General features: G+C 58.4%; 1 protein-coding gene across 2 annotated transcripts in view; it reads left to right on the top strand.

Moving 5' to 3' along the window:
- The window catches only part of Lrp1 (LDL receptor related protein 1), an 80,901-nt gene extending 60,314 nt beyond the window's left edge, over nt 1-20,587 (top strand). For both annotated transcript variants that reach the window (XM_087902009.1, XM_087902011.1), the window contains 45 exons: nt 150-275; nt 380-508; nt 698-817; nt 1,021-1,134; nt 1,807-1,956; nt 2,039-2,161; nt 2,381-2,497; nt 2,665-2,793; nt 3,083-3,205; nt 3,300-3,440; nt 4,383-4,573; nt 5,098-5,281; nt 5,442-5,527; nt 5,700-5,819; nt 6,242-6,429; nt 6,543-6,748; nt 7,209-7,397; nt 7,947-8,095; nt 8,501-8,594; nt 8,867-8,983; nt 9,164-9,283; nt 9,587-9,709; nt 9,839-9,964; nt 10,354-10,470; nt 11,053-11,159; nt 11,256-11,388; nt 12,132-12,251; nt 12,783-12,905; nt 13,161-13,301; nt 13,393-13,527; nt 13,602-13,721; nt 14,442-14,710; nt 15,732-15,910; nt 16,301-16,407; nt 16,674-16,790; nt 17,176-17,352; nt 17,453-17,593; nt 17,696-17,869; nt 18,193-18,354; nt 18,708-18,882; nt 19,441-19,542; nt 19,700-19,764; nt 19,848-19,938; nt 20,023-20,167; nt 20,309-20,587. In XM_087902009.1, the coding sequence (XP_087758135.1) occupies nt 150-275; nt 380-508; nt 698-817; nt 1,021-1,134; nt 1,807-1,956; nt 2,039-2,161; nt 2,381-2,497; nt 2,665-2,793; nt 3,083-3,205; nt 3,300-3,440; nt 4,383-4,573; nt 5,098-5,281; nt 5,442-5,527; nt 5,700-5,819; nt 6,242-6,429; nt 6,543-6,748; nt 7,209-7,397; nt 7,947-8,095; nt 8,501-8,594; nt 8,867-8,983; nt 9,164-9,283; nt 9,587-9,709; nt 9,839-9,964; nt 10,354-10,470; nt 11,053-11,159; nt 11,256-11,388; nt 12,132-12,251; nt 12,783-12,905; nt 13,161-13,301; nt 13,393-13,527; nt 13,602-13,721; nt 14,442-14,710; nt 15,732-15,910; nt 16,301-16,407; nt 16,674-16,790; nt 17,176-17,352; nt 17,453-17,593; nt 17,696-17,869; nt 18,193-18,354; nt 18,708-18,882; nt 19,441-19,542; nt 19,700-19,764; nt 19,848-19,938; nt 20,023-20,167; nt 20,309-20,449 (6,206 nt within the window). In that variant the 3' untranslated portion in view covers nt 20,450-20,587. The remainder of the gene's footprint in view (nt 1-149; nt 276-379; nt 509-697; nt 818-1,020; nt 1,135-1,806; nt 1,957-2,038; nt 2,162-2,380; nt 2,498-2,664; nt 2,794-3,082; nt 3,206-3,299; nt 3,441-4,382; nt 4,574-5,097; nt 5,282-5,441; nt 5,528-5,699; nt 5,820-6,241; nt 6,430-6,542; nt 6,749-7,208; nt 7,398-7,946; nt 8,096-8,500; nt 8,595-8,866; nt 8,984-9,163; nt 9,284-9,586; nt 9,710-9,838; nt 9,965-10,353; nt 10,471-11,052; nt 11,160-11,255; nt 11,389-12,131; nt 12,252-12,782; nt 12,906-13,160; nt 13,302-13,392; nt 13,528-13,601; nt 13,722-14,441; nt 14,711-15,731; nt 15,911-16,300; nt 16,408-16,673; nt 16,791-17,175; nt 17,353-17,452; nt 17,594-17,695; nt 17,870-18,192; nt 18,355-18,707; nt 18,883-19,440; nt 19,543-19,699; nt 19,765-19,847; nt 19,939-20,022; nt 20,168-20,308) is intronic.
- The last annotated feature ends 4,074 nt before the right edge of the window (nt 20,588-24,661 follow it).

The following is a 24,661-nucleotide window of genomic DNA, read 5'->3' as shown; positions in this document are numbered from 1 at the left end:
GCCTTACCACGTCAGCGCCCACGCCGGGTCCTCCCCACTGCTAGGAACCTCCGTGGCTGCTGGGGTCGTGCAGAGCCCTGGGATATTAGGTGGGCATCTTGGGAGTGTCCAGAGCAGGGACCATTCTGCAGCTCGTGGTCTCCCTGCAGGCGAACTATCCCCCTGCCGTATCAACAACGGAGGCTGCCAGGATCTGTGTCTACTCACCCACCAAGGCCATGTCAACTGTTCCTGTAGAGGGAGCCGGATACTCCAGGAGGATTTCACCTGCCGGGGTGAGGAAGCTAGCTGGAGCCGGGGCAGAGGCTGCTAGGGGAACACTTCTTCCAAAGCTGGACGCGGGCTGGGCCCCAACTCATGGAACCCTCTCCACCCCCAGCTATGAACTCTTCTTGTCGGGCGCAAGATGAGTTTGAGTGTGCCAACGGAGAATGCATCAGCTTCAGCCTTACCTGTGACGGTGTCTCCCACTGCAAGGACAAGTCAGACGAGAAGCCCTCCTACTGCAGTAAGGAGCCCACTGCAGCCCCTCCTCTCAGACCACGGCCACCTAGGACCCTCTCCCCGAGTCCCCTGCCCCACGTGACCCAGCTCCATAGCCTGAGCTCATAAAGGACAGGGCCCAGGGAGGGGACTAAGCAGCCATCAGAGGTAGCCCCTTCCTGGACCTGCTACGACCACACCTCTCCCCTTGCAGACTCACGTCGCTGCAAGAAGACTTTCCGCCAGTGCAACAACGGCCGCTGTGTCTCCAACATGCTGTGGTGCAACGGGGTGGATGACTGCGGGGACGGCTCGGATGAGATTCCCTGCAACAGTGAGTGGGTTGCTGCAAGCCCCAGCCTCCAACCTCACCCACTTTAGGCCTCCGCCTCCACCCTGTCCTCACTCGGGCTAAGTATTTGTCCCCAGGCCCAAGATAGCTAGTTCAGGGCACTGTAAAGACTGAAGCTCTGTCCTGGGCCTTTGTGGCCCTCCAGAGGGACTCCGGCCTGATGGTACTCTTGGGCCCTGTTCTAGAGACGGCCTGCGGCGTGGGTGAGTTCCGCTGCCGGGACGGCTCCTGCATTGGCAACTCCAGTCGCTGCAACCAGTTTGTGGATTGTGAGGACGCCTCTGATGAGATGAATTGCAGTGAGTACCCTGCCTGTGCCTGCTCCATCCTCAGACCAGCTCCGTCCCTTGTCCCTCCCACCTCAGGCTGGTGGTCCGTGCTGTTTCCTCTCAGCCTTCCTGACCCCACATGGCAGCCTGTAGCCTTCTGGGCCCTGTCTGTCTGTCCTACTCCTGGGACCCATGGAGGTAGAAAGTGAGGAGGGCACCAGACACAGTGCATCTTCCATGTTATGACAGCAAAGGCACCAGGGGGCCAGTAGCTGCTCCCAGAGTGTGTTTTAGAGGGAACTGAGTATGACGACCCATCTAGGGTTTCTATGGCTTTGAAGAGACACCATGACCTTGGCAGCTCTTCTAAAGGAAACATTTAACTGGGGTGGCTCACTTATAGTTTCAGAGGTTCAGTCCATTATCATCATGATGGGGGACATAGTGGCATGCAGGCAGACATGGTGCTGGAGGAGCGGCTGAGAGTCCTGCGTCTTGCAGGCAACAGAACAGGCAACTGAGACACTGGGCCTGAGTTTAGGAAACCTCAAAGCCCGCCCCCATAATGTCACTCTTCCCCCAGCAAGGACACACCCACTCCAACAAAGCCACACCTACTAGTGCCAGTCTCTGTCAGAGTATGGGGGCAGATTACATCCAGATCAGCACGCACACCCTCACCTCCACCACCCCCACCCCCAGGTGCCACCGACTGCAGCAGCTATTTCCGCCTGGGCGTGAAAGGCGTGCTCTTCCAGCCTTGCGAGCGGACGTCCCTCTGCTACGCACCCAGCTGGGTGTGCGATGGGGCCAACGACTGTGGAGACTACAGCGATGAGCGTGACTGCCCAGGTCAGCCGGCGGCGGCGGTACTGCTGGGTGGATGGCGGGGCCCAGGGCTCACAGCGTCCTCATGCCTCCCTTCTGTTCCCAGGCGTGAAGCGTCCGCGGTGCCCGCTCAATTACTTTGCCTGCCCCAGTGGGCGGTGCATCCCCATGAGCTGGACCTGTGACAAGGAAGACGACTGTGAACACGGCGAGGACGAGACGCACTGCAGTGAGTGGCCCAGCACCCTGGCACCCAGAGCGCCCCCACTGCATGAAGACCCCACTCACCTCATAGTCCCTGTGCAAAGTGCCCTCAGGCTCGAGAATAGGTCACGTCAGTTTCTGAGGAGCCTCTCAGGAAGGGACACCACAGGCACCTCTCCTGTCTTTCCCTGGCAGCTGCCTGCCGCCCCTCTTCTCATCTGACTACACTCTCCGACTATTCCAGACAAGTTCTGCTCAGAGGCCCAGTTCGAATGCCAGAACCACCGTTGCATCTCCAAGCAGTGGCTGTGTGATGGGAGTGACGACTGTGGGGATGGCTCTGATGAGGCGGCTCACTGCGGTAAGGAGCAGTCTGAACCAGATTCTGGGAGCTGCCCCCCCCCCCCCCCCGGAAGAAACGCTCATCCTACCCCTATAGAATCCACACGTCAGTGGGGCATGTCATCATGGCTGCCCGCTTGACCATCCTCACCTGAGTCCCTCCCTGTCTCCTTGCTCCTCACACAGAAGGCAAGACTTGCGGCCCCGCCTCCTTCTCCTGTCCTGGCACACACGTGTGCGTCCCCGAGCGCTGGCTCTGTGACGGCGACAAGGACTGCGCCGATGGCGCTGATGAGAGCATCTCAGCCGGCTGCTGTGAGTGGGAGAGGCCACGAGGAGCGGGTGGGCAGCAAGTGTCACGGCCTTGCTTTGCACATTGCTGGCAGATGAGGTCAAGGGTAGGAAGAACTTTAGTGGGAGCCGCGCATTTTGTTAGCACAGAGCCGTGACTTTAGCCCCTGTGCCCAGACACCCTCCCCACCCCGTCCCCGCCCCATCCAGTGCTCCACCCCTTCTCCCTCTCACATCCCAGGAACCCCAGGATGGGGTAGTGACCACCCACAGCTTGTAGAGAGGGCTGAGGGGGTTCTGCCTCTGTCCCCAGTGTACAATAGCACCTGTGACGACCGTGAATTCATGTGCCAGAACCGCCTATGCATTCCCAAGCATTTTGTGTGTGACCATGACCGGGACTGTGCGGACGGCTCTGACGAATCCCCTGAGTGCGGTGAGTCCTCTGCCTGGAGGAGGAGCCCTGCCTAGCTGTGCTTGTACTGTGCAGTGCCGAGGGTAGCAGCCTCATCGTCCCCTCCCTCACACAGAGTACCCAACCTGTGGCCCCAACGAGTTCCGTTGCGCCAATGGGCGCTGCCTGAGCTCCCGCCAGTGGGAGTGTGACGGTGAGAATGACTGCCATGACCAGAGTGACGAGGCCCCCAAGAACCCACACTGCACCAGCCCAGGTGAGCCTCGTGGCTGCTCCTGCCCCCCCCACTAAGAACCCACATTGCACCAGCCCAGGTGAGCCTCGTGGCTGCTCCTGCCCCCTCTCCTCCCCCAAGAACCCACACTGCACCAGCCCAGGTGAGCCTCGTGGCTGCTCCTGCCCCCTCTTCCCCCCCCAAGAACCCACACTGCACCAGCCCAGGTGAGCCTCGTGGCTGCTCCTGCCCCCCCCAACTAAGAACCCACATTGCACCAGCCCAGGTGAGCCTCGTGGCTGCTCCTGCCCCCCCCACTAAGAACCCACATTGCACCAGCCCAGGTGAGCCTCGTGGCTGCTCCTGCCCCCTCTTCCCCCCCCAAGAACCCACACTGCACCAGCCCAGGTGAGCCTCGTGGCTGCTCCTGCCCCCCCCAACTAAGAACCCACATTGCACCAGCCCAGGTGAGCCTCGTGGCTGCTCCTGCCCCCTCTCCTCCCCCAAGAACCCACACTGCACCAGCCCAGGTGAGCCTCGTGGCTGCTCCTGCCCCCTCTTCCCCCCCCAAGAACCCACACTGCACCAGCCCAGGTGAGCCTCGTGGCTGCTCCTGCCCCCTCCCCCCCACCAAGAACCCACACTGCACCAGCCCAGGTGAGCCTCGTGGCTGCTCCTGCCTCCTCCCCCTCACCAAGAACCCACACTGCACCAGCCCAGATGAGCCTCATGGCTGCTCCTACCCCCTCTCCCCCACCAAGAACCCACACTGCACCAGCCCAGGTGAGCCTCATGGCTGCTCCTACCCCCTCTCCCCCCCCTCAAGAACCCACACTGAACCAGCCCAGGTGAGCCTCGTGGCTGCTCCTGCCCCCCCCCAAGAACCCACACTGCACCAGCCCAGGTGAGCCTCGTGGCTGCTCCTGCCCCCTCTCCTCCTCTCCTCTCGTGACCCCACTGACCTGTTCCCGCCACCCTCCGCAGAGCACAAATGCAACGCCTCGTCGCAGTTCCTGTGCAGCAGTGGGCGCTGCGTGGCTGAGGCGCTGCTCTGCAACGGCCAGGATGACTGCGGGGACGGCTCCGACGAACGCGGGTGCCACGTCAACGAGTGTCTCAGCCGCAAGCTGAGTGGCTGCAGTCAGGACTGCGAGGACCTTAAGATAGGCTTTAAGGTACATCCTGGATGGACAGGAACAGCGGCTCCGCCCCCTCATCCATCCATCAAGCTTTTACTGGACACTCACTCTGCCGGGCAGTGTGCTGGGCTCTGGGGACGTCACAGGGGCAGACAGAAGTCACCGTTTGGGTTTGGTCACGGGTGAGATAAAGGCTAGGAGAGAAATGAGTGGGGTTGTCAAGCCGGCGACTGACAGATGCGTAGCTCTGGAGTTCAAGGGAAGGCCCAGCCTGGGGGAAGAATTGTTCTCCTGGAGATGCTATTTAAATGCCCAAGGAAGAGAATATAGGTGGCAAAGAGCCCTAGCCTGCACTAAGCTACGCTGAAGGACTGGGAGATGAGGGATGTGTGAGGGACACCGCCAAGGTAGGATGACAGCCACGTGAGAAACGCTCTGGGCGACAGGTCGCAGAGGACCGCTGTGACCCTGTGACAGAGGTCCTCCTGGCCCCTGCTCTCCAGCACGGGAAGCCCAGACCCCTGCTTGTGTCCTCAAGCCCAGATTCCCTGTACCCACAGTGCCGCTGCCGTCCTGGCTTCCGGCTTAAAGACGACGGCAGGACCTGTGCCGACGTGGACGAGTGCAGCACCACCTTCCCCTGCAGCCAGCTCTGCATCAACACCCACGGCAGTTACAAGTGTCTGTGTGTGGAGGGCTACGCACCCCGTGGTGGCGACCCCCACAGCTGCAAAGCCGTGACTGGTGAGGCGGGCTCTTGGAGGGTGAGATACGGCTCAGGCAGCTGTGGGCTGGGGCAGGGTGTGGCAGGCAGGGAGAGGGCAGGGGCGTGGGATAATATAACTGAAGGTAGACTAGGCTAGAGGTACAAGGACATACCTGAGCCAGGACCCTCTGCCTACAGATGAGGAGCCGTTCCTCATCTTTGCCAACCGGTACTACCTGCGCAGGCTCAACCTGGACGGCTCCAACTACACACTGCTTAAGCAGGTGCCCAAGCTTTTCTCATGCCTATCAACTGCCCGGGCCCAGTACCGCCTCCCCAGTTCTTCCCACTCGGGCCCACAGTTGTCTCCTGTGCCCCTCCCTCCAGCCATGTCCTCCCCCAGATGCACATGGGCCCCGGCAGCAGCTGACTTCCCTGTCCCCTTTCCGAATCCAGGGCCTCAACAATGCTGTGGCTTTGGACTTTGACTACCGAGAACAGATGATCTACTGGACAGACGTGACCACCCAGGGCAGCATGATCCGAAGGATGCACCTCAATGGCAGCAATGTGCAGGTGAAGGAGGGCTGCCCCTGGTCAGCTGACCTGCACCCAGGGGGCCCCGTGGATGAGCCCCACAGCCCTCCCCACGCAGCTCATGTCCCCATCAACACCGCTTCTGCCCCATCCCTGAGCCACACAAACATCCTGCCTGTTTTAGCTTCTTCCTCCCTGAACACAGAGTGCAAACACAGGGACCCTCCCTGCCTTACCCCGCTGCATTGTGCGGTTCTGTGTGCACTAGGTGTGTGCCGGTGTTCCTGGAGCCCCTGCTGATAATCACTTAGTCTCGGGCTCGGTACGGGACATTTTAGATCTGCCATCTTCCTAACAAAGCCAGGAGCGGGAGCTGTGCTCCATTTCATGGGAGGGAGAAGCAGGCTCCAGAGAGCTGGAAGGTTTCACTCAGGCTTCCCCCTCACTGTGCCCCCTAACAGGTGCTGCACCGGACGGGCCTTAGTAACCCAGACGGGCTGGCTGTGGACTGGGTGGGTGGCAACTTGTACTGGTGTGACAAAGGCAGAGACACCATTGAGGTGTCCAAGCTCAATGGGGCCTATCGGACAGTGCTGGTCAGCTCTGGCCTCCGTGAGCCCAGGGCTCTGGTGGTGGACGTGCAGAATGGGTAAGTAGCCAGGAGGGGCGGGGGGCACCCTGGGAAGCAAGCCCAGACTCCCTGCAGGCTTCTGGCGCCGTGAATCTCTAGACTCTTGGGGTTCCCTGCCCCCCACCTGCCAGGTACCTCTACTGGACGGACTGGGGTGACCACTCACTGATCGGTCGGATTGGCATGGATGGATCTGGCCGCAGCGTCATTGTGGACACTAAGATCACATGGCCCAATGGTTTGACCCTGGACTACGTCACGGAACGTATCTACTGGGCTGACGCCCGTGAGGACTACATTGAGTTTGCCAGCCTGGACGGCTCCAATCGTCACGTTGGTCCGTATGCTAGTGAGGCTGCCCAAAGCCAGCAGGCCTACCTGGGGGTCTAAAGTGATGGGACAAGAAGGCATAGTGTACTTAAACCACAAACCAGGGGTTTGGGGTTTCAGACACTCTGGTGCTTCTCTCAGACTGGGCCCTGTGCCAGGCCACAGTCCAGCTCTTTGTGGGGGAAGGGTCCAGGGTGATGGCCTGAGGGGTGGTCACAGGGGAACTATCTGAGGAACATCTGTGATCTGTACTTTCATGGAGGTGCTGTGTGTTCCTCTAGAGCAGCAATGTGGCTGATAGGCAGGCTGTCACTATGCAGCCTTAGGAAGCCGTATAAAGATCTGGAACTGGGGTTCATTCCCAGCTCAGGGCTGTGATGGGAGTTCAGGAGGTCAGCAGGCATGGAACCCAGTCTATACTTGGTGCTAACTACTGCCGTGTCTCTCCCTGCATTCCCCTGCCGCAGTGCTGAGCCAAGACATCCCACACATCTTTGCACTGACGCTATTTGAAGATTACGTCTACTGGACAGACTGGGAAACGAAGTCCATCAACCGGGCCCACAAGACCACGGGTGCCAACAAAACACTCCTCATCAGCACCCTGCACCGGCCCATGGACCTTCACGTCTTCCATGCTCTGCGCCAGCCAGATGGTAAGCAAGAGGACCCAGAGTGCGGGAGGCCTGGTTCTCGGCACCGCCGCTCAGAACACACAGCCTCAGCAGGCGTTCCCGCTCCTGCCACCCTGGCGTTGACTGAGAAATCCCTGCCAGGTGCTAGACGTACAGAGGCTATAGACAGTATGGCCGGACCCTCAGCAGCTTCCAGCCACCCTGGGTTCCACACTGGGGTCTCCTGGCAGCCATGCCCTGAAGTTAGGGAGTCCAGAGAATACTGTGGGCAAAGAGCATCAGAGGAAACCCAGAAAGCAGGCAGAGATACTGGGGACTTCAGGTGTGAGGTCCAAGCCTGAGCTGACCCTGGGCCTTGGAAGACCCTTTCCTGTCTCTGGTCTCAATCCCCCCATGAAAACGGCAGGATAAAGAGCTGCTATACCCCTGAACGGGAAGGAGCAGACCAGTCATCCTTTAGAAGGCCAGAAATCATTCCCAGCAGGACTCATCCCCCTGGTCAAAGGCCAGTGACTTGAGAGTCATGTCCCAGGACCGGTCATGACCCTTCTACCTCATTCTCTCTGGCAGTGCCCAATCACCCCTGCAAAGTCAACAATGGTGGCTGTAGCAACCTGTGCCTGCTGTCCCCTGGGGGTGGTCACAAATGTGCCTGCCCCACCAACTTTTATCTGGGTGGTGATGGCCGTACCTGTGTATCTAACTGCACAGCAAGCCAGGTAGGGTTCCCTTCAAGACTCGCAGTGTCCCGTGCCTCAGTCCCCCTGCCTTCCTGCCAGTGTCCCCGCAGCCGCTCTAATGCCTGTGCATCTGTCATTTCCACACTAACACCTTCACACTTCTCGCTACCCTCTTGTCCCCCACAGCAATGCCTTTTACACTTGCCACCTTGCAGATACCTCTGCACCTTAGTGCTGACCTCACCAGTGTCCTGTGCTGTCCCCTACAGACGTCTCCCATCTGTCCTTCCTACATCCGTCATATCCCAACTGTCTGTCCAGTTCTACCTCCCCACGAACGCTAACCCCACCACTATTTCTCTGTAACATTTCTGCCCCTTGAAAGAAAAGCTTCTGAGTGCCCCATGCCCCCACCAACCCCATCTTGCCCCACCCGCCCTCCAGTTTGTGTGCAAGAACGACAAGTGCATCCCCTTCTGGTGGAAGTGTGACACGGAGGATGACTGCGGGGACCACTCGGATGAGCCTCCAGACTGTCGTGAGTGTGGGCTGGTGGACGTGGGAGGCAGGAGGCTCCTCGCTGGCCACCAGGGCCAGAAACTTCAGGGACTCATTTTCTCCCTGCTCTTCCTTTTCATGTGCATGTGTGTGCGTGCATGTTCATGTGTGTGTGCACGCACTCGCGTGCGTGCACGTGTGTTCACGCATGTGTGTGTGCATGCATGTGTGCGCGTGCACATGCGTACCATCACAGGGCCATCTCGCTGACCCACTCCTCCACTTTTGACACCAAGCCTTCCTTCTTGGCAGCCGAGTTCAAGTGCCGCCCAGGCCAGTTCCAGTGTTCAACCGGCATCTGCACCAACCCTGCCTTCATCTGTGATGGGGACAATGACTGCCAAGACAACAGCGACGAGGCCAATTGTGGTAAGGAGCGGCCCAGGTGCCAGTCATTCCTTCCGCAGTGCGAGCAAGGAAACAGCCTGCAGCAGCTTTCTCTCTAGGCTGCATTTCTGCTGCTCGGGTCCCGTCCACCCCCGCCCACCCCTCCCCCACGAGGGACATGGGCCCCCGCCTGCCCTGAGTCCTCCTCTTCTCCACTCCCAGACATTCACGTCTGCTTGCCCAGTCAGTTCAAGTGCACCAACACCAACCGCTGTATCCCCGGCATCTTCCGCTGTAACGGGCAGGACAACTGTGGGGACGGAGAAGATGAACGAGACTGTCGTAAGTGCCAGGTTCAGAGACGTGGGCGGGGGACGTGGGCACACGCCCGTTGCTCCCTCTTGCTTCCTGTAGAGGTGCTAGTCAACTTTGCTGGAGTGGTGACGTGAGTGACATTGGGTGTCTCCCGGTTTGCTTATACAAGCACTGTGTTTGGTATGGACAGATGGCAGGTCCAGAGAAACAAATACCAGGCTGGGGATAAAGCGTTCCTTCCTCCTGACCAAAACCAGGGCCAGGCTTTTGGAAGAGGGAGGAGGTGTAAGGGTAGGGTCCTCATTCTCTCATCCCCCCCCCCCCTTGCAGCCGAGGTAACCTGCGCCCCCAACCAGTTCCAGTGCTCCATCACCAAGCGCTGCATCCCCCGCGTCTGGGTCTGTGACAGGGACAATGACTGTGTGGATGGCAGTGACGAACCAGCCAACTGCAGTGAGTTGCCCATCGCCCCTGGCACCCACGTTCCCCTGCAGCACCTGTGACTCTGTTACCCCAGCGGGCACACTCCCTTCCCCTGGGCTCCCCGAGGAGACTCTCCTCACCTGTGCCCACGTCCTGCAGCCCAGATGACCTGCGGGGTCGATGAATTCCGCTGCAAGGACTCCGGCCGCTGCATTCCGGCACGCTGGAAGTGTGACGGCGAGGATGACTGCGGAGACGGCTCCGACGAGCCCAAGGAGGAGTGTGGTGAGCCCTCGCTTGTCAGGGAGAAGGCGGCCTTGGGTTAGTGGGGGGAGAACAGAGTTCAGGGATAGGCCTCTGGGCTGCCGCTGGCCGGGTCCCAGCATGGCCCCAGTGCAGGGCTCTTGTGGACGCTGTAGAGCTGAGACAAGGGCATAGGGCATACTGCAGCTTTCCCCGTCAGGCCCCACCACCCCTCAGTCCTTGTTCCTCTCTCAAGCCAACCATTAGGAGAGACTCGTGCAGAGTCTGTACCCTCTCTGTTTCCTGGCTCCCCTAACCAGCCGCTTTCCGTAGATACCACGTGGGTATATACAGCAAGCGTGTCCCTGCCTGAGCCCCAGAGCCAGGCTCTCCCACCTCGTCTCTGACCGCCCCATCTCCCCCTCCCCCAGACGAGCGCACCTGTGAGCCGTACCAGTTCCGCTGCAAGAACAACCGCTGCGTGCCGGGCCGCTGGCAGTGTGACTACGACAATGACTGTGGGGACAACTCCGACGAGGAGAGCTGCAGTATGTCACCCTCCCTCTCCCGGGCCCGTGCAGGGGGCGGCCCTCCCAGGGCAGAGGGGGTCAGCCACCCCTCGGCTACATCCACCCCACTCCATGCCGTGTATCTGAGCTCGTGCCATTTCACCTCATCTCATGTTTCTCTCCATTTTCACACTGTCCTCTTGGGGTCGCAGAGGTAGGTGTCTCTGATGTGCCCCCCGCTCCTGCCACCGCTGCCTCTGCCCCGGATCCTTGCCCGTCCCTGTGCTGTCCTTCCGCCCATCATCCTTAGCTGGCCTCTCCCCGGACCCGCTGCTTGTCCCGGTGGTCTTGCCCCTCCCCACCAACACGGTCTGTCCTAGGACAGGACCAAGGGCCTGAGCCCTCTTCCCATGTCTGTTCCTGGCGGGATAAGCGTGAATCCCCTCTTTGCCCAGCCGGTCTCATGAGGAGAGTCGGTTAGCTGCCTGGGTTTGGTTGAGTTGGTCGTGACATCAGTGGCCTTCACAGACTTAGGAAAAGGCCTTGGACTTGGGTGTAGTATTTATTTCCCAGGGCTGGAGATGCCCTGTGCCCACCGTGCTGGGTCCTGTCTTTCCCCAGCCCCTCGGCCCTGCTCCGAGAGTGAGTTCTCCTGTGCCAACGGCCGCTGCATCGCTGGGCGCTGGAAGTGTGATGGGGATCATGACTGTGCCGACGGCTCAGATGAGGTGAACAGAGAGAGATCTCAAGGAAGGGGGTGGCCTCGGTAGAATTAGGACCGAACCCCAGGGGCCTGACCAGGCTGCTGGCTCACGTACCCACAGAAAGACTGCACCCCCCGCTGTGATATGGACCAGTTCCAGTGTAAGAGTGGCCACTGCATCCCCCTGCGCTGGCGCTGTGACGCGGATGCTGACTGCATGGATGGCAGTGATGAGGAAGCCTGTGGCACTGGGGGTGAGCCCCTCCGGCCTGGCCTCTCTACCCCTCCCCCCGCCAGGCCATTGTGTGGCCAAGTTCACTTAGTCTTCTATTTCCTTCGTACACTGTTCTGCCACAAACCTTTATTGAACATCTACTGAGAGCCGGGCACTGTCCTGCGTTGTTGGGGATGTAGCAATGGACAAGACTCAGACCCACTGGGTACATTTTTTCATGCAAGTTGTGCCCTAACCTGGCTAAGGGGCCTACCTAGGTAGAAATCCAGTAGGATCCTGTAGGCTCTGTGTCCACCCAGTTGTCTATGGTGAGAGGCCAGACCCTGCTTACCGTCTTTCCCCAGGACAGGCAGTGAGTCAGGGTCTGCTCAGTAGCCTGAGGGAGCAGTGTCAGAGAAGCTGAGGGCTGGAGCAGGGGTTCCCACCCGGAAGGCAGCCTTCCTGGTTCTGCCTTGTAGGCTGAGGATCGCCACCTAAAGCCGGCACCTGCCACGGGCTGTGCTAGGCCCAGGTGTCCTCTCTCATCTACTCAAGAATAGCATCCTGAACCCCTGTGGACACACCCTTAAGTAGCCTCTCCTCCCAATACCAGAGGAAGCCGTTGCCCCTCTGCCCACTGGGCAGGAAATTAAGACACCTGAGTCAGGCTTCAGCTTCCCTGGGGACCCCTGGGCCTCAGCCCCTCCCTGGAGGGGATTGACAGATCCGATCCTGCAGCCGCAGCCTGCGTTCATTTCTACCCCTCTGTTCACCTGCACCCAGTGCGGACCTGCCCCTTGGATGAATTTCAATGTAACAACACCTTGTGCAAGCCACTGGCCTGGAAGTGTGACGGGGAGGACGACTGTGGGGACAACTCGGATGAGAACCCCGAGGAATGCGGTAAGATGTGGGATGGGGGGCTGGGGAGATGGCTCAGTGGTTAGGAGCACTGACTGCTCTTCCAGAGGACCCGGGTTCAAGTCCTAGCGCCCACATGGCAACTCACAACTATCTGTAACTCCAAGATCTGACATCCTCACAAGGACATACATGCAGCAAAACACCAAAGCAAATAAAATAAAAATAAATTATATTTAAAAAAATATGTAGGATGGAGCCAGGTGGTAGTGACGGTAGTGACATGTGCCTTTAATCCCAGCACTCGGGAGACAGAGGCAGGGGGATCTCTGGGTTCGAGGCCAACCTGGTCTACAAGAGCTAGTTCCAGGCTCAAAACCTACAGAGAAACCCTGTCTCGAAAAACCAAAAAAGAAAAAAAAAATATTTAGGATGAAGCAAGGTGGGGTTAGGGAATTGTCCAAGGCAAGGACAGAGTGTCAGGTAGGTAGGGACATGGCTCCCATACTCCCCAGTGGCCAACTGTCCCCTACCCCTCACCCCCAAGTCTAACCTGTTTCCTGGCTTCTCCAGCCCGCTTTGTGTGTCCTCCCAACCGGCCCTTCCGTTGCAAGAACGACCGCGTTTGCCTGTGGATCGGGCGCCAGTGTGACGGCACTGACAACTGTGGGGACGGGACGGATGAGGAAGACTGTGGTGAGCTGAGGGCAGTGAGGGGGGCTGCACCTGGGGCGCACGCTCCTGCCACGCTGAAGACAGGGTCCTGTCTGGGCCGGGGGAAGCCCTTGGTGGGGAGGGAACTGGAGGCCTCCTGGGGCCCCGAGTCTTCGGGGTTGGCACAACCACCTTCAGTTTCAGGAGCAGCCGGGACACATCTTCATTAGCCAGGTCTCTGTGGGAGGAGGGGTAGCGCAGTCAGTCCCCAGAGCCTGAAGCCTCCTCCCTCCCCAGAGCCCCCCACGACCCAGAATCCCCACTGCAAAGACAAGAAGGAGTTCCTTTGCCGGAACCAGCGCTGCCTGTCGTCCTCGCTGCGCTGTAACATGTTTGACGACTGTGGTGACGGCTCCGATGAGGAGGACTGCAGCATCGGTAGGCCCCCCCCCCCCACCGCGTGAGCACAGAGGGCTGGGTCCCACGGGGCGGGGCTCGGGGGAGGAAATCCACCGTTTGTCTCCCCCAGACCCCAAGCTGACCAGCTGCGCCACCAACGCCAGCATCTGCGGCGACGAAGCCCGTTGTGTGCGCACCGAGAACGCTGCCTACTGTGCCTGCCGCGCGGGCTTCCACACCGTGCCAGGCCAGCCCGGATGTCAGGGTAGGAAGCTGCACGGGAGCCGGGCAGGAGCCCCAGCTCCTAGACGGCCCCCTGACCCTCGATGTCACCCCCAGACATCAACGAGTGCCTGCGCTTCGGCACCTGCTCGCAGCTCTGCAACAACACGAAGGGTGGCCACCTCTGCAGCTGTGCCCGCAACTTCATGAAGACGCACAATACCTGCAAGGCCGAAGGTGACCGGGTCGGCGAAAGACAGGGAGGGTGGGTGGGGCCAGTCCACACGGACGTAGAAAAATGGAGCTGGCCTGGAATGGAACATACCCGAGCATACTTCAGTGCTCAGGGATGGGCCCCCAGAGTCAAGGTTCACCAGACACCATCCTAAGCAAAACGTAGGAAAATAAGAGGCCACCGGCTGGGCTTCTGAAGCTCTCTGAGGTGTGAGAGCATCACTCCCGCCTGGCTCACAACCCTCAGCCCACCCTAGATTGAGGATGCAGTTAGATTCAGTCTCATGGGCCTCCCTGCATAGTCCCCCATGCTCCAACAACAAAGATTGCTCCTTCCGTGTGCCTGTGCTCACACACTGCACACACACGTGGACGTGTGTATACACACCGCCAAGAGGCTCTCGTGCCATGACCACAAGGCAGAATTCCTGGAACTGTCAGTTAAGGAGGTGGGTCGCAAGGACAGATTTCGGAAGGATCTGGGCATTCTGTTATCAGTCTGGGGCACAGATTCAAGTCCTCGGGCTTGATGTTGGATGCTCCAGAATCATCCCTTCTGTCTAAAACAAATGGCTTGATTAGATTGGAGGCTACTGTAGAGGACCAGGGTCTCTACTGGAGGTAATCTTTCCCCAGTACTTGGTCATGTGAATCAAACTCAAGCCCTGGGCTCTTGCCTCGACCTTCCAAGCCCATCTGACAGGCGGTCTCTGACTCTGGCAGGCTCCGAGTACCAGGTCCTTTACATTGCTGATGACAATGAGATCCGCAGCCTGTTCCCCGGGCACCCCCACTCGGCCTACGAGCAGGCCTTCCAGGGCGATGAGAGCGTCCGGATAGACGCCATGGATGTTCACGTCAAGGCCGGCCGTGTCTACTGGACCAACTGGCACACGGGCACGATCTCCTATCGGAGCCTGCCACCAGCTGCACCTCCTACCACTTCCAACCGTCACCGGAGGCAGATCGACCGGGGCGTCACTCACCTCAATGTAAATGCCCAGCCTGACAGATTTGAGCAGGGCGGTACTTGAGCAGGAAGGCGGGAGCTGGCAGAGCCTAGGACTAGCAGGCAGGAGCAGCCGAGATTGCCTGTTGAAGCACAGCTGATAGCCCGAGCCATAAGGACTGTTGTTAGTTGGCCACGGGGCAGCATAGGACACCAGGATGGCCTGACAGCATCGGAGCCCACTCTGATTCCTGCTTGTCACTCCTCCATGTCAGTATTGCCAATATTGCCACCTTGCCCAACTACGTTGGATGATTAATACATATCCCAGGCTTATGCAGAGTTCAGTGGTAGGGTGTGTGACGGCCTAGGTTTGATCCCCAGCCACAGCACAGGCTTTTTTTTTTATCTATCTGGTTGCTTGTTTCTTTAGTACTAGGACCTTACGTGTGCTAGGCAAGTGCTTTAAGTGGACTGTGCTCCCAGCTTTATAGACCACTTTGCTTTTTTACATGTTTAAAGAGAAAGTGCTTCTGTGTGTGTGTGTGTGTGTGTGTGTGTGTGTGTGTACATGTTGCGTGTACATGCCATGGTGCAAATGTAGAAGAGAGGACAACTTTAAGGAGTTATTTCTCTCCTTCTACCACTTGAGTCCTAGGGATTTGAACTCAGGTCATCAGGCTTGGCAGCAAGCACCTTCATCCACTGAGCCATCTCATGGCCCCCACCCCACCCTAAAGCCTTTTTTTTTTTAAAAAAAAAAAAAAAAGAAAGAAAGAAAAGTGAGGCTAAACTAGAAAAATATGAAAATATGCCAGGAATGGAGGCTCATGCCTGTAATTCCAGCTGTATGAGTAGCAGAGGAAGGAAGATCAAAGGATAAGAGGCCGGCTTGGGCTGCGCAGTGAGTTCCAAATCAGCCGGAGCTGATAGAGACCTGGAGACTGGTCATAGTCATGTTAGTCAGGGGTAACGGACAAGAGCAGGCTGACAGACTCGGGGGAGAGGAATAATGAACAGGAAGACAAAAAGGTGATGATCCCTGAATGTGTGGCCCCACTTAGATTTCAGGGCTGAAGATGCCGCGGGGGATTGCCATCGACTGGGTGGCCGGGAATGTGTACTGGACCGACTCTGGCCGAGACGTGATTGAGGTGGCACAAATGAAGGGCGAGAACCGCAAGACACTCATCTCGGGCATGATTGATGAGCCCCATGCCATCGTGGTGGACCCACTGAGGGGGTGGGCAAGGGTCCTGGGGGGAGGTGTTTGGGCTGGTGTCATCCACAGGGGACAGAGACCTCAGGCTTCTAGGCTACTTGGGCCCTGGTCCTCCTCAAGCCACTGCTGGGGACTCCCAATTGAATGGCTCCCCTCTGATTGGCTGTCACATGCAGCCAAGATCTGGGTCCCCCTCCTGGGGGGCAGCTCTGCCCCTTTAGATGCTACTGGCTTAGCATATTGTAGCTAGAGTAGAGGACGTTAGCCTGGTGCTCTCCTGGATCCCAGTGTGAGGAGGACAGGCATCTTCCTCTGGTTGCCCGGCAGCACCCACACCACGCCCGGTGCTGTTTGACTATGCTCTTTTCCTTGGCCCTAGAGACCAACCCACTCTCCCTTCTCCCTCCTTAGTACCATGTACTGGTCAGACTGGGGGAACCATCCCAAGATTGAAACAGCTGCGATGGATGGGACCCTTCGAGAGACTCTCGTGCAGGACAACATTCAGTGGCCCACAGGTCCCTGGGGCAGGGGTAGGGTGTGGGAGGGGCAGGTTCTGGTCACAGCTGCTTCAGAAGCCACCCACAGTTGAGGGCTATGGAGGAGGCCATTTCCAACAGGTTGGGGCGGAGGGCCGTGGCTGTGTTTTCTAGATGGGTGTGACCGGGAGAGATCATGTGAGCAAGGTGGTGTTGCCCCGGACACCAGACAGAATCAGGTCTATTCTCCGCACCCAGCCCGGGCGTGGCAGAGGCTGAGCCCTCACGGCTTTCTCTCGCCTCAGGCCTAGCTGTGGATTATCACAATGAGCGGCTCTACTGGGCAGATGCCAAACTTTCGGTCATCGGCAGCATCCGGCTCAACGGCACTGACCCCATCGTGGCTGCTGACAGCAAGCGAGGTCAGAAGGGTGGCAGCGTGGTCCCTCTCCCCGCTACCAGGCCTCCCACCCTGCCCACTAAGACCAGAGACCTCACTTCACTGCCTCCGTCCTTCAGTAGCCCCGCTCCCACTCGTCCATCCATTTGTTCATTCTTCCAATAGTAAGCTGTGTAAAGTCAGCAGGGGTAGAAGAACTTGGCACATGGGGAGAGAGAAAACAGAAGTCTCCTGTGACCCCTGAAGTCTTGGGATGATGAGACTTTTTGCCAACAGGGGGGCAGGGATCGTTGGTTTGGATGTGTTAAGTTTGGAGGTGCCTAGCCTGACGAAGCCAAGTGTCTCCAACAGTGAGTCCGTGGCCCTGACACCCATCTTGATTTACCTGACTCTTCTCTCTCCCCCAGGCCTAAGTCACCCCTTCAGCATCGATGTGTTTGAGGACTATATCTACGGTGTCACTTACATCAATAACCGTGTCTTCAAGATCCACAAGTTTGGACACAGCCCCTTGATCAACCTGACTGGGGGCCTGAGCCACGCCTCTGATGTGGTGCTCTACCATCAGCACAAACAGCCTGAAGGTGTGGCGGGGAAGTTCAGAGAGGAGGGGGGTGTTCTAGGGCCACAGGGCTCAGGAGGAGCCCTGCTCAGCGTCCACCCCTTCCTTCCGCACACCTGCAGTGACCAACCCCTGTGACCGCAAGAAGTGTGAGTGGCTCTGTCTGCTGAGCCCCAGTGGGCCTGTCTGTACCTGTCCCAATGGAAAGAGACTGGATAATGGCACCTGTGTGCCCGTGCCCTCTCCAACGCCCCCTCCAGATGGTATGCACACCCCTTGCTCGGGCACCCTAGGATCTTCCCCTGGAGCCTCTGGCTTCACTGACCCTTGGTCCCAGCCCTCTGGCCTGAGAGTTCTTCTCACAGCCCCTAGGCCTGGGACCTGCACCCTGCAGTGCTTCAATGGTGGGAGCTGTTTCCTCAATGCGCGAAGGCAGCCCAAGTGCCGCTGCCAGCCCCGCTACACTGGCGACAAGTGTGAGCTGGACCAGTGCTCGGAGTACTGTCAAAACGGGGGCACCTGTGCCGCTTCCCCCTCTGGTATGCCTCCAGCCAAGACTGGTCCTTCCCCATCCTGAGCCCCAACCCTCCCAGGACTGGTCCTTCCCCATCCTGGGCCCCAACCCTCCCAGGACTGGTCCTTCCCCATCCTAGGCCCCAATCCTCCCAGGACTTGTCCTTCTCCCATCCCGAGCCCCAACCCTCCCAGGACTGGTCCTTCCCCATCCTCAGGCAGGTGTCTCACCTCGCCCCTTTCTTCTGTTGCCCCAGCATCCACTCCCTCTGGCCATTCCTCCAAGCTCTGTTATCGGCCCAGGTGGTTCCCAGTACCACGGTCCCATTCAAAATTCCTCTCCCATCAGGCATGCCCACGTGCCGGTGCCCCACAGGCTTCACGGGCCCCAAATGCACCCAGCAGGTGTGTGCAGACTATTGTGCCAACAACAGCACCTGCACCGTCAACCAGGGCAACCAGCCCCAGTGCCGATGTCTGCCTGGCTTCCTGGGTGACCGTTGCCAGTACCGTGAGTGAATCCTCCCAGCCCTGGGGAAGGAAGAGGGAAACAGGAATACACAGGGGCAAGCTGAGAGGAGGGAAGCCATATGCAGATGAATCATGCCCGGGCTGTGGGTGCTGCCCACTACGTTGGCACGCCTCCCTGGTGTCGGGAACCTCCAGGCGTCAGGATTATTTGACAAAATAAATGTTCTACCTGAATGCTTAGGGACATCCCTGTGTCCCGGGGTCCATGGCAGGACAGTAGGGACTCAGGAGGAGGTAGGAGTCATCCCTAGGTCCTGGAGAGTCCTTACCCCTGCATCATGGACCCTCATGAAGGTGGTGCTTGGGGCGCTTTCTCTCCATTCTCAACCACAGGGCAGTGCTCCGGCTACTGTGAGAACTTTGGCACGTGTCAGATGGCGGCCAACGGCTCCCGACAATGTCGTTGCACTGTCTACTTTGAGGGGACAAAGTGTGAGGTGAACAAGTGTAGCCGTTGTCTCCAAGGTGCCTGTGTGGTCAATAAGCAGACTGGAGATGTCACTTGCAAGTGAGTGGGGCCTGCTTCCACGTTCTGCCCTGGCACAGCTGTTTGCCTTTTCCTGCCACCCCGAGCCCTGGCACAACTGTATGCCCCCGTCCTGCCACCCCGAGCCCTGGCACAACTGTATGTCCCCGTCCTGCCACCCCGAGCCCTGGCACAACTGTATGTCCCCGTCCTGCCATCCCGAGCCCTGGCACAACTGTATGTCCCCGTCCTGCCACCCCGAGCCCTGGCACAATTGTATGCCCCCGTCCTGCCACCCCGAGCCCTGGCACAGCTGTTTGCCTTTTCCTGCCACCCCGAGCCCTGGCACAACTATATGTCCCCGTCCTGCCACCCCGAGCCCTGGCACAACTGTATGTCCCCGTCCTGCCACCCTGAGCCCTGGCACAACTGTATGTCCCCGTCCTGCCACCCCGAGCCCTGGCACAACTGTATGTCCCCGTCCTGCCACCCCGAGCCCTGGCACAGCTGTATGCCCCCGTCCTGCCACCCCGAGCCCTGGCACAGCTGTATGCCCCCGTCCTGCCAGCCCCAGCTCCAGATTTTGATTCCTTTCTGCAGCTGCACTGACGGCCGGATAGCCCCCAGTTGTCTGACCTGCGTCGATCACTGTAGCAATGGCGGCTCCTGTACCATGAACAGCAAGATGATGCCCGAGTGCCAGTGAGTTGGGCCTGACCCTCGCCAGGAATCGACTTGTCCCTTACCCTCAGATCTGAGCAGGAGAGCCATCCGGGCCCTGTGGCTCCACCTAGGTCTTGCAGCTACAGTGGGTGCAGAGGTGAGGCCAGCACACTCAGCTTTGCTTCCCTGCCCGCAGGTGCCCACCCCATATGACGGGCCCCCGCTGTGAGGACCAGGTCGTCAGTCAGCAGCAGCCTGGACGTGAGTGCCAAGACCTAGAGCGAGAGCTTTGTGCCCCCCATTTCCCTGTGCTTCAGGCTCAGTTTTCTGACTTCTCTCTCCAGACATGGCCTCCATCCTGATCCCGCTCCTGCTGCTCCTGCTGCTGCTGCTGGTGGCAGGAGTGGTGTTCTGGTACAAGCGGCGAGTCCGAGGGTGAGCCACTGGGAGTCTGGAGAATCTTTTATTTTATAACCCCCCCACCAGCATCACTGCTCCCTGACTCCTGCCTCTCCTCAGGGCCAAGGGCTTCCAGCACCAGCGGATGACCAACGGGGCCATGAATGTGGAAATTGGGAACCCTACCTACAAGATGTATGAAGGTGGAGAGCCCGATGATGTCGGGGGCCTACTGGATGCCGATTTTGCCCTGGACCCCGACAAGGTAGACTGGAGGCCATTGAAGGGGCTTTCAGGGTCCAAGGACTCGGGGTGGGCAGGACAACCAAAGGTGTTTTACTCAACGATGTCACGAAAGTGGGGGCCAGGGAATTCTAGCCATCTGAACCCTCTATCATTTTTGCAGCCTACCAACTTCACCAACCCAGTATATGCCACACTCTACATGGGGGGCCATGGCAGCCGCCACTCCCTGGCCAGCACGGACGAGAAGCGAGAACTCCTGGGCCGGGGACCCGAGGACGAGATAGGGGATCCCTTGGCATAGGGCCCTGCCCCAACGGACGTCCTCAGAAAGCCCCTGACAGAGCGTCCTTCAATGAGCCCCCTCCCCGGCCAGCCCTTCCCCGGCCGGCCCTGCCGGATGTACAAATGTAAAAATGAAGGAATTACTTTTTATATGTGAGCGAGCAAGCAAGCACAGTATTATCTCTTCCACCCTCCTTCCTGCCTGCTCCTCAGCAACCCCCCCCCATGCTGCCTTGAGGGGGCAGGGAGGGCTCTTGTGGCTCAAAGGTACGAAGGAGCTGATCTCCATTCCCTACCAAACACCCCTGGAAGCTGGTGGTACAGCCTTCCGCCTGTACAAGACACTTGTCCGGGCTCCTTGTCCCAGCTTCCCCCTACAGTTCTCTGGGGGTTAGTTCTGGGGAGGTGGAGTCCTCTGCTGACCCTGTCTGGAAGATTTGGCTTTGTGAGGTAGGAGGAACGGAGTTGTTGTAGTTCTTGAGGGAAGTCACCCCAAGCCCCAGCTCCCACTTTAGGGGTACCTCTGAGATGGCCATACTCAGTACCCCTTCCAGACAGGCTCCCCTCTCCAGTGCCCCCACTGTGGCTCCTAGGGCTGTACACATTCTTTGGAAACTCCTCCAGCTTCCCCTCCCCTGAGGACCAGGAAGAGTTGGGGCATACCAAGGAAGGGCAAGCGGGCAGCCCCATTTTGGGGACGTGAACGTTTTAATAATTTTTGCTGAATTCCTTTACAACTAAATAACACAGATATTGTTATAAATAAAATTGTAAAAAAGAAAAAAAGAAAAAAAAAGAAAGAAAAGAAAAAAAAAGCCACTGTGTCTGCCTGCTAGTGTGACTTTGGGAGCTGCGGCCCACTTCAGCCACCAGAGGGAGCCGTGCTGCAAGCTGGAGGCCGGCCAGCTAGGAACCCTAAGGTCAACGTCTCGTCTCTCGCCTCATGCCATCTCCAGTCTTCCTGTGGCGGGAAGAGCTGTTTTTTTTCTTGGCATATGACCTTAGCCTGTGCTCCCCTGGTCCCAGCACACTGATCTGGAGATCTGTCTGACTCCTTTACCCCTTTCACTGTGCACCTGTCCCCCACGGTCCCTCCGCACTAAGCTGCCACTCCCGGAGAAATGAGTACATTGGATCATGATGGTCATGATGGTCGGCTGCAGCTCTCTGCTCCCAGCTCCCTTTGAAATGTTGACGCCTTCCTCTGTGATGCCACGAGGAAAACTGTGGCTGTATGACCAGCAAGTTGCTTCCGTGGGTATAGCACTTGCAAAGCAAGCCTGATGACCTGAGTTTGAGCTCAGAACCCATGGAAGAGTGAGCAAGAACCAGCTCAGCTCCGTAACATTGTTCTCTGACCTCCACATGCACACATCGGCACACACGCCCTTTTTTTTTTTTTTTTTTTTTCCGCTTAAAAACCTGAATTAGGGGAGAGGAGCTAGAGGGAAGGAGAGCCGGGAAGACAGTTTGCAGGCCCATCAGCCTCCAGCGAACACTGCAGAGATTCCAGGAGTTGATCAGGAAAAGCCTATGCCTTCTAAGTTACTCCAGATCTTCTTGGATCTCTCTCAAAGGGGACTGAACCTCTTGCAGAAGGTTCTGCGGCTTTCCACTGTCCAGGACAGGGAGGGTTAGAACCCTGCGCTCCCAACTACAAAAGCAAACAATGTCTCCCAAAGGCCTGCTTTTCATCGCTGACCCTCATTGGTCAGCTTCCCGAGGCATTTATCCCTCGCTTCCTCCCTTGGGAAAGCTTATGGACAGACATATATCCAGGAATTAGACCATTCCTTTTCCCTCATCTCCAACTTTATCCCCAAAGTCTGCCCTGAGACCATCCCCAGACTCCCCAGTGCCCTGAGATGAGCCACCGTGCTGGGGAAGAAAAAAAAAAAAGAAGAAGGGGGTACCCTTGTTGATCTTCAAGTGATGGGCTTGTGGCTCCTTCTGGCCACCAGGTGGCGTCTGCACTCCTGTAGCTCGGCTTATCCTAAAGCTCCACACACTAATTATGCACCTGCCGAGAACCCTAGCCCAGCCTCTCACTTCCTTCCCTGAGGCTATTTTGTGCTGACCCTTCCACCCTGTCAGTCGTCTTCCTTCCTTCCCCCAGAGACTGCTCGTCTTCCCCCCCACCTCATCCCCCCCCCCCCCGTCATAGCAGTCCCACCCTCCCAGCCCCCTCCTGCCAGCCTACATCTGTAGCTCCCCCGCCCCCCCGGGGAGTCACTGATTCTCTGCCTGTCACCTCCAGATCCTGGGTAGAGCGAGATGGCCCCAGCTGCGGCTGAGAAAGCACACCCTTTCGGTTAGCGCCCTCCCTCTGCTGGCCAGGACCAGAAGGGTCCACCTGGAGCAGTCTCCCAGAAATCTGGCCAGCCAAATGGGAGAGGTCTCAAAAATCAACAAGATCCTGGACAGAAACATGCAGACTGGTGCCGACCAAATGAAAGGCAGCGGTTCATAGGTGGAGGTTTTCAGGAACGGAGGCCAAGACCCAGAGATAAGCCGTGTGCACGTGTGTACAGTGCATGCATGTGTCATCTCCTGTCTCGGAGAGAATCAGATGACCTGAGATTAACCAAAATGGTGATGGGATGGGTCTGGCCTCCTGAGGATAAGGATGGAGACTTTGTACTGTTCCTAAGACACAGGGCCACCTTGTCCTTCATTCAGTACAAAGCGGCCCGGGCTTGAGATCAGCCCTGAGTTCTGGTTGGGGCCATCTGGCCTTGCTCCTGACACTTTTGTCCTGCATTTCCTTTTTCAGCCCCGACTGCAGCCAAATAGCTGCTTCCTGGTTTTTGTTTCCTTGGGTGTCACTATAGCACCTGCCTCAGCCCCTCAGCATCCCTGTCTTTTCCCTGACCCCCTCTTTTTGGTGTCTGTCACATCCTATATGTGTCTGTCCTTTTCAAATCCTCAGGCTTGTCTTTAGGAGAGAGAGAGACTGTGTGTGTGTGTGTGTGTGTGTGTGTGTGTGTGTGTGTGTGTTCAGCTCCTTGAATGTTTGCCTCTGTCAAGGTAAGACAGTGCTTCCTTCCGTACTTGGCTGTTATGCATCTCACCGTATGCTCCTGTGTGTATAAATCATGTGTATCCATCTGAGTTTGCTTGTGTGCCGGTGTACACGAGTGTACATGAATGTGTTTTGTTCTGTGTGCACTCACTGTACAATGTAGCAGGCTGCAATGAATGCCGTGGTGTGTGCCTGGAAACACATCTCAGGGTGTGGGCCTGTCTCTTCATTTCTTTGCTTGTTCCTATCTCTTGCTGTCTAGGTGTTGGTCATTACCATCACCTCAGACTCAGCCACAGCGCATAGCAACAGCTGACAGTTGAAGACTCCCTGGGCAGGGAAGAGAGAGACCAGTGGGAGGAGGGAACAGATGAAGAAACAGCCCAGAGACAGTGCTGGAGCTGGGGACAGAGACAAGGACGGAGATAGACAGGAAAGGGGACGGGATGAGGAGAGCTGAGAGTGGAAGATGGGACTGTGGGACCAAAGGCACAGGACTGTACCAAGAGGCTGGGCAGATGGCACTAAGGACGTTCTGCCCAGCCCCCATGCAAGGTTGCTCTGGACTGGGCAAGGGTCAGCAATGCGGGCCGAGGGGCAAACCTAGAAAGAGCCCGTCTAGCCAAGGGGTCCAGAGACCTCAAAGGTGCCGTGGGGCGGAGGCGGGGAGGCGGGCGCCGTTTTGTCAACCCTATTGACAGACGTGATGGGGTTTCCGTCCGTGATCAATGATTCTCATCTCTGGGCCGAATGAGCCGCGGGGCGCCCATCCATCCCCGTCAGCGCCGTGCGCGGTGGTAGTCGCCCGAGGCCCCGCCAGCCCTCACCTCGGCCCCGTCCCACTCTCTGCACGGGACCCACCTAGGCCTGGAGCATAGAAGGGACCCCTCCGCTCAGACATCACAGGACCCTGGTCCTCCCGCGCCGCCGAGCCTGGCAGGGCTCCTGTTCCACAACGCCCCCTTCGCGCGCACAGTCCAGAGCCTAGAGCCCCACGCCCAGTCCTAGCCCTCATCCGCGCCCAAACCTGGCATCTTTAGGGTGTCACCCACAAGCCCCTCGACCTTCTCCAGCTTCACACCTGAGCCAGGGGCGTGTCCGGGGCGTGTCGCGGTGAAAGTCACCTTCCGTGCCCCCAGCTGGGCGGGAGGGGGCGCGCGGGGCGCGGCCGGGATTGGAGCACCGCGGAGCCCCGCCCCTCCCGCCCGC

The sequence above is a fragment of the Myodes glareolus genome, chromosome 26 (genome assembly GCF_982192425.1).
Source record: "Myodes glareolus chromosome 26, mMyoGla1.1, whole genome shotgun sequence".
NCBI lineage: Eukaryota > Metazoa > Chordata > Mammalia > Rodentia > Cricetidae > Myodes > Myodes glareolus.
Note: the sequence above shows the minus strand (reverse complement) of the source record. Positions and strands in the feature narration are given on the sequence as shown.